We start from the raw sequence: 8,897 nt of genomic DNA, 5'->3' as shown, positions 1-8,897 counted from the left end.
CTCTGCCCTGACAGCTTCAGTTTTCCCTCTCCAATCTGTCCACATAGTCTGTAATGACCTCGTGTAGCTTTCCTTGTTTTCAGGATGGTTCCCCAATTCCTGATTGACTTTTAACAGCTTTAGTGGGGTGCTTCTGAGCAGTTTTCTGACCTGGGTTTCCTTTGAGGGGTGTACTGATTTGTTGTGGCTGCTGTAACAAAAGTACATACTACAAACTGGGTGACTTAAAACAACAGAAATGTATTGTCTCAATTCTGTAGGCCAGAGTCTGAGATCAAAGTGTCGGCAAGGCTGGTTCCTTCTGAGGTCTGTGAAGGAAGGATCTGCTCCAGGTCTCTCTGTTTGGCTTGCAGATGGCCATCTTCTCCTTGTGTCTCTTCACATCATCTTCTCCCTAAGTATGTTTGTGTCTTGTGTCCAAATACGACAGTGGTCACATTGAATAAAGTGTCCACCCTACTCCAGTGTGACCACATCTTAATTTAACAAATTAGACCTGCAAGGACCCTGCCTCCAAATAAGGTCATGTTCTGAGGTACTGGCGGTTAGGACTCCAATATATGAATTTTGATGCGGACACAATTCACTCCAAGCTTCTCTCCCATACCTTGGCCCCTCCTCTGTAAGGTTTCTTTGCACCCCAGGTATCCTCTCTTAGTATCATCTTCTCATTTTCTGGTATAATGTTTATAGACAGGTTGGAATATTTGTCCTTTCTTACTTTTTGGTGTTCTAGACTGGCTTTGAAGATTTCCTATTTTCCTTTTATATTGATTTGGCTTTTTCTCTAGGTCCTTCCCCTTCCTCCTAAAAAGAAAAAAATTGCGGTAAAATGCACAGAAGCTTTACCATCTTAACTATTTTTAAGTGTATAGTTCAGTATACACTGAACTATAAGTATAATAACACTGTTGTGTTTAAATTATATTTAACCTTTGATTTACAATTTCATTGAGTTGTTTCTCTTCCTAAAGCCAAGAAGTTGACATGTCCTCTATAGAATGCTTACATTCTTCTCTAAATTTATTATGAAAAATTTGATTTAAAGAAACGTTGAAAGAAAATGAAATAAACTCTCATATACCCACATTCAACAATATTATTTAACTGTATTTGCCATGTCTATCCATATTTATATGTGTATTTATATGCATAAGTATACATATATTTAAATATTTTTGTGTTTATGAATGTGTATATGTGTATGAAAAAATATATGGTATATAATTTTCTGTACCATCTGAAGTCAAATTATGGAAATCAGGACACTTTGGCCCCTAATATTTTAGCATATATCACATAAAAATAAGGATAATCTCTTACATAACTACAATATCATTATCACACCAAAAAAATGAACATATTTCCTAACATCATCTGATACTCAGTTCATATTCAGATATCCCTCATCTTCTCCAAACTGTCTTTTATTGTTTTTTTGGTTGTTTTTTGAGAACCATCAAGGCTCATGCATTGCATTCCAATTCTTTTTTTTTATCTATTGAAACACTTTTCACTTTTTTGTATTTGAAGCCAGAATTTCAGTCTCTAAAATATGTTATGTAATTAACAAATTATGGTGGACAAGCCAAATGATTTCAAGAGATTTACGCTCAATTCTTTCGCTCAGTTCTTTCCTTTGCCCTTGAACTGCTGAAGTTCAAAACAGTTTTGAACTAGAATAGAATAGAATAGGAATAGAACCTGGGTCTGCTGAACTATTGCTGCCTGTTAATACCCAGATGCTTTAATTAAAAGGCCAGTCCTCTGTGATCTGTGTGCACTTAACTGTCTTATATAACATCAACCCCTGGTCTACTGTCCTTTCTAATAAATACAGGGAGTAAAAATTATTCCACCAATGCATAATAACCCTGTATAATGAAGTTTTGTATGTCTTGCATGGTATGAAAATACTTTTTTTCCAGCAAATTAATGTTTGATTCAGTCACACCTGCTTAGATCTAATTCTGTCAGAAAAATCTTCTTATTAATGCTAATGGAAACTGGCTTTGTGTCTGTAAACGTCAGCCAAAGCATAATGTGTTGCAGCCTACAACAGTCAATACTCATAAAAGTACTGAGGTTAAGACCTTCTGTCTGCCTTCATCTTTCCATGTGTTATTTTGATTGCCCTAATTTAGTGTAGTATTGATCTCACAAGATTTCCTGATCATTATGGCCATATATTGGGGAGAGGGGAGTTGGAGTGATGATTATTTCTACCTTCCTCTCTTACCCCCTGAATTTAGAACTATTTGAGAAGTAGATTCAGGGGTCGTTCAGGTGATGGACATATCAGCCTTGTTGTAAAGTAGATTGGAAAATGTGGTTGAATTCACCTTTGGGCTTCCTCTCCCCAGGTTCTAGACCTTGGGTTAACCTGCCTGAGGGAGAGTTTGAGTGTTTAGAGTGACGAGCGTGCTCAGAATTTCTGCCTTACCCTCTGTGATCCCCAGCTGTGTGAGCAGACAGAGAAGAAATACATAACTTGGTACTTAAAAAATTGAAATATAATTTAAATACAGTAAAATTTATCATTTCCAGTGTATAGTTGGATGAGTTTTGACATATATATAGAATCACGTAACCACCATCACAATCAAGATGTATAGCCTTTCTATCACCCCAGGAAGTTCCCTCTATGCCTTTGCAGTCAGTCTCCCCTCCTTTCTGCTCTTACCTCCAGGCCCTGGCAATCCTGATCAGATTTCTGCCCTGACACTTTTGCTTCTAGAATGTTATATAAATGGAATTGTACAGCACGTAGCCTCCATGTTGTTGCATCTATCAGTATCACTGAGTTGTATTCCATTGCATGGATGTATCACTGTTTATCTGTTTGCCAGTTGCTGGGCATTTGGGTTGTTTCAAATTTTGGGCTATTATGAATAAAGCTGCTGTAAACATTTGTCTACAGGTGTTTTTGTGGACTTATGTTTTCATTTCTCTTGAGTAAATTCCCAACAGTGTGATTGTTGGATCATATGGTATTTGTTTAACTGTGTAAGAAATGGTGTACTGCTTTTTAAAGCATTAATGCTACCCAGTGGAGGAACAAGAACCAATGTATGTTATACTCTAAACACTCACAAGGCAGGTAAATTTTTCACTTGGGGATGAGTAAGTGAGGGGTGGGGAGAGAGAATAGAAGTATGAATTTATTGTAGTGATTTCAACCCTGGATGAACATTAGGATCTCATAGGAAGCTTTTATAAAGTCTGATGCAAGTTCTCCACTCCACCCCTTCAGGATGAATAGGTTTTTGGTGAAACATATATTTTTTTAAAGAGCCCCAGCTAATTCTAATATATAGCAAGGACTGAGAACCACTGCTATAGTGGAAGTTCCCTCGTGGAAACATGATTCCTGTGAAATGGACGTGGCCGCTTAATAACCAAGAGGCCATTTCCTTGATGAAAAAAAATCAGTAATGTGATAAAATTAGTGGTAACTTTAATGTATTACATGAAATGATATGAAACTATAACATTTGGGGCTCTAAATACATTTTAAAATTGTAACATCTTGCATGAATTAAAAAAATGTATTCAAGTAAGAGAACTATAATTTTGAATTATTTAGACCACTTTAAAATCTAATTCAAAATGTTTTGTGTTCTCATATAAAAGTCTCAGCTCTCCTACTCCTTTTCAATATTAAATATATAAAGAGACTTGTAATGATATTTTTGTTTAACTCTGCTGAGTCTCCCAGGGACATTACCTCTCTTGATTGGTTGAACACATCCCGTTAGGATAAAGATGATTCCGTTTTAAATGGCACAATTTCCTTGAGAAATTCTAATTCTAAGCTACTTGTAGACCATGATTTACAAAACAAACCATTGTTTAGTACTTTTGATCTGCTTTGATTTGAAATGAATACCTTTTAAAGCAGCTTTATATATTACTGGGCCCATTTGAAAAACTTTTTACTCTGTGTCATGTTCTTTGGGCTTAGTTCTTAGTTCAGAATGTCAGTGTCACTCTAAAAAGTGCTTATTGATTGTCAAAGTAAAGTGTTAATGATTCAGGAAAATATCTCTACTTTTCACAGATGGCTTTCTAGTTTTATTTAGAAGTAAAATAATACAGACAGGCTACTTCAGGGTGATAATTTCCTGAAGCAAAATGAAATAAATTGACAGATAATAAAGAAATGAAGAGTCTCTCTGGGCGTAGGAAACTCCGAATTGGCTGGTCTGGAAAGTTGAAATCCAAGGACAAATTAATAGATCGCATGTTTTGAAATGTCTTTCTATGGAGCATTTATAATGTAAACTGAGGATTACTTAATGATTGTTTGGAATTGTCAACGCTACAGAGAAGGGCAAAAGGAGAGGAAAGAAGAAAGGAATGTTCTTTATCATGGGTACCATAGTAGCACACTGATTAAGAAAGAAATTAACTATACAAACATTATTATAGCAACATCAATGGAACTTTAAATAAAAGAGAAAAATTCACTTACATTCCTGCTACCCCAGAATCAATCTTTTCTCATTTGTTTTAAGGATTCTTTTGTTCTGTTAATTAGGTGGAACATTGTTTATTCACCATTTCCAAACTTATAAGGCAGACAGCCCAGGTTTGTTTTGTTTTGTTTTGTTTTAGTATTGTAATATTGCCAATCTTTATGTAAGTTTAGGAAAAACTTTTGCATTATTTTCTTAGAATAAGTCCATGGAAATAAGATTTCTGAATCAAAGGACATTAACATTTTAATAGTTCTTTACTACGTTAACTCTTCTTTCAAAAATCATTATCATACCTTTTTATTCTATGCAGGTACAAGTGCACTACCTCATCTGGGTATTCTAATTTGAAATCACATTGGTATAAAGTGGTGCCTTGTTGTTATTTCAATGATTATTTCTTTGATTATTAGGTGGATTGAACATTTCCCCATATTGTGTCTACTAATTATAATTTCTATTTTTGGATGCAAACTCTTTGATTATGCCATATATTCATTTGTGTCCAGGGAGCCTTAATAGAGTTCTTATGAAATTTTCACAAGTGCATTTTAACGTAGGTATTAACCCTTTGTTTATTTAATTACTATAAATATTATTTTGTCCCTTGTATTTCTTTCCATTAAAAAAAAATTTTTAGCACAAATTTTGAATTTTTAATGATAAAATGATTGGTCCTGTCATTTGTAGTTTCTTCTACTGCTTCAAAACTTAGAAAATTATGTCAAACTTAATGTCAACCTCGTGGCTGTAGTGCATGGAGGGGAACTTAATGGTAGTGGGAGTTGAGTAAGGAAATCAAGACAGAGAGAGCTAAGGTTATACAATAGTTGTTTTTTTAAAAAAATTTTTATTGAAGCATAGTTGATTTACAACACTGTGTTAGTTTCTGCTGTACAGCAAGGTGAATCAGTTATACATAAACATATATCCACTTTTAAATTTTTAAATTAATTAATTTTTGAATTACAGTTAACCTTTATTATCTTTAAAAATGAACTTTCCACAATATTAATAAATCTCATTTTTAGCTCTGCTTTGAAGTATTGATACCAGTGAAGTAACCTTTTTCTTCTTTGAATCTTTTCTTGTAAAATTATAGTTTTCTCTTTTTCTAAAATAGGAAGTTCCTTCCAGTTCTTAATAAAGATAAAGGGAGCATTCATGGACTTGAGTAACTGCAGAGGAGCATTATGGTAAACAGATGAATTTCCACAGCTGCCAGCTGTCATTACATCTTCCACCATGGGAACGGAGCCATAGGAGCAAGCCTCATATATTCTGTAACACTCTTTGTTTACTCCTGCTGGGCACAATGTGAGATCACTCTGAAGCAGAGCATCTTGATAATTCTTAAGGCTTTCATTTGTTTCTTGAGGCTGCCACTGTTCTGTTGCTGAAACCCAACAAAGCTTATCATTCCCATCTTGTTTCAAAATGTTCATTAGTGCTTGTCTGGATGAATTTTCGTAAATGGTTCCTACGATATTACACAAGTATGGCCTTTCATATGCAGCATTGACCAATTCGCCTCCACCACAGGAAAATTCCTGTACGTTGCTACTCCTAAAGGCCATTGAAAAACATCCATGTTATTAATCCAGGGGCTGTCATATATTATGAAAAGTAGTTCCGCAGAGCCTACATTTCTTTTGAGAAATTGATTTATCCATTCATTATTACAATGTTCATTTGCAACCAAAACAACAGCAAGATGCTGGAGTTTTTGAGTTTGCAGTAAATTTTGTGCATAAAGTAACCACTGGGTGGCAAAAAAGACCTTTGCTTGTTCTCTTCCATTTAGATTGAGTACCACATTATTCTCATCAATAGAGAAGTACCTGGGGACCACAGCTGGACCAGTAATGAAGCTGTAATGTGTTCTTCCAACAACTAAATTTCCTTCTCTCCGCTGAGCAGTCACATCAGTGGGCTCAAGTAAACCTTCAAAAATATGCTCCCAAATACAAACCAATGGCAGCTTTGCCCCAGATTTGTACATGGAAGTCTTTTTTCTCTTTTGTGGACTTATTTAATTTCTGAAGTCTGTGTTTTTGCTCATTTTTTTCATCTTCTTCCCAAGGATTCCATTCTTCACTTCTCAAAGTAGATTGTTTTTTCCAGAAGTTTTCCAATTATTTCCTTCTCATCCAGAACCATTCAATGATGACTAATAAGTAGAGGGCACATTCCTTATCACTGAACTTGCACATAGGTAAAGAAGGCTGGAAAAGATGCTCTGTGTTTTAAGAAGCCTCCTATGAACACCTTCCCATGTGCACATGCCATTGCTCATCTCATCATCATTATCACCTCAGTGCCCTTCCTGTGGCTTTGATGCTGTGCCATTATCTTCAGGGCCAAGAAGTGCAGGTTACTTGGATTTGCCTTTATATAACTATTTGTGATTGAACCTTCCTTCCGTTTTCATCTGGGGTTCAGCTGATTGAGGCTGGGATTGGCTGGGCTTGGTTTTAGTCTATGGCTTGGGTCCACATCTGCTCCATATTCTCTCATCCGCTATGGTCCAGCAGTTATTGGAGTAAAGGTTCTGAGCCCCACGTCAGGCTTCCCAACCTGGGGGTCTGGCAATGGGAGGAGGAATTCCCAGAGAATCAGACTTTGAAGGCCAGTGGGATTTGATTGAAGGACTTCAACAGGACTGCTAATGTTGGAGGGTCTCCTGCAGAGGTGGGGGGTGGCTGTGGCTCACCGCGGGGACAAGGACACTGGCAGCAGAAGTTCTGGGAAGTACTCCTTAGTGGGAGCCCTCCCGGAGTCCGCCATTACATCCACTTTTTTAGATTCTTTTCCCATATAGGTCACTACAGAGAATTGAGTAGAGTTCCCTGTGCTATACAGTAGGTACTTATTAGTTATCTAATAGTTGTATTGTTAAATGGAGTGTGTGTGTGTGAGAAACATTTTCCCAGAGAGGAATTATACTGTCCTTCCTGAGAAGTATTAATACTGTTGGCATGGCTGGTACCCACAACGCCCAACTGTGCAATAAGGATGAAGAAGGGAGCGTGGCATTTTCTGAGAAATCTAGCTTCATGGAGGTAGCCACCTAGTTTATTCACATTCAGAATAATTTTGTTTTGTTTTGGTTGCTTGAGATGAATGGTTGTAAATAGAAGTCTAACTAGTGCATAGCTTTGGAAAAGAGTGAAATCTCACAATGGTGCAACTGTTGCTAAATAACTTCCTACGTGTCCCCAAAGTGGCCAGTTTCAGAAGGATTGGGGAGATCGCATCTTGCAACATGTTATAACAAAGAAGGAGGGGTTAAGAAATCACACCTCCTCATTGCTACATGCCTGTACTTACAATAACCAAAGATTTTCTGGGATGTCCTTAATTCACATATTCTTTTTTGTTGATCTAAGGTGCATCCTCCTTGTCCCATCACAGGTCCCAACTTCTGTTCAAAAAGCAGAGTCACCATAGGAATTCGGCAGCAGATCCTGAGCTGTTCTCACCCCCACTGCTCTCTTCTAACCCATTTTGCTTATTTTCATTAACAGAACAGAAAAAAACACTTTTTTTTTTTTTTTTTTTTTTGCGGTACGTGGGCCTCTCACTGTTGTGGCCTCTCCCGTTGCGGAGCACAGGCTCCGGACATGCAGGCACAGTGGCCATGGCTTACGGGCCCAGCCGCTCCGCGGCATGTGGGATCTTCCCGGACCGGGGCACGAACCCTTGTCCCCTGCATAGGCAGGCGGACTCTCAACCACTGCGCCACCAGGGAAGCCCCAGAACAAAACACTTTTATGTGCCAATTCTCAGTCTCAGAAACTCTAATGGTTCTTTTTTATACATTGCAACAAACCCAAACTTCTTTTGCCATCTTTAAAGACTCTGCCCTACTTAGGTAACTTTCTTATTCCTGCTTCCTGGATACTCATCTTTTGCTCTAGTCAAGTACCTCTGGTCTCTTTTCCTTGCAGTTACCCTGTTCATTCCCACCTGTTATCCCATTGCTTTCCTTCTGTCAATCTGTTCCGGCTGCTAGTACAGAATACGATAGACTGGGTGGCTTATTGACAATGGAAATTTATTTCTCACAGTTCTGGAGGCTGGGAAGTCCAAGATCAAGGCAGATTTGGTGTCTGGGGAGAGCCTGCTTCCTGATTCATAGATGTCCTCACATGGTGGAAGGGCAAGGGGGCTCTTTGGGGTCACTTTATAAGGGCACTAATCCCATTCCTGAAGGCTCCACCCTCATGGCCTAATCACCTCCCAAAGCCCTCACCTCCAGATACCATCATATTGGGGATTAGGTTTCAACATACAAATTTTGGGGGAACACAAACGTTCAGTCTATAGCACTTTCTTTGCGTAATGCTTTCCTCCTGGAATGCTTTCCCTCCTTTCCTCTCTTAAAACTAGACTCACTTGTCAAGCCCTAAATCAAGT

At 37.7% G+C, this 8,897-nt stretch overlaps 1 protein-coding gene across 1 annotated transcript; it reads right to left on the bottom strand.

The window, feature by feature from the left end:
- Positions 1–5,464: 5,464 nt before the first annotated feature.
- Positions 5,465–6,613, bottom strand: LOC102979593 (ribitol-5-phosphate xylosyltransferase 1-like; the record flags this gene model as incomplete). Its single annotated transcript, XM_055085172.1, is given in 3 exon segments — positions 5,465–5,988; positions 5,991–6,442; positions 6,444–6,613. Coding segments are annotated over 3 exon segments (1,146 nt in total), but the record flags the coding sequence as incomplete, so codon positions are not given.
- Positions 6,614–8,897: the final 2,284 nt, after the last annotated feature.

The sequence above is a fragment of the Physeter macrocephalus genome, chromosome 6, assembly GCF_002837175.3.
Source record: "Physeter macrocephalus isolate SW-GA chromosome 6, ASM283717v5, whole genome shotgun sequence".
Lineage (NCBI taxonomy): Eukaryota > Metazoa > Chordata > Mammalia > Artiodactyla > Physeteridae > Physeter > Physeter macrocephalus.
Note: the sequence above shows the minus strand (reverse complement) of the source record. Positions and strands in the feature narration are given on the sequence as shown.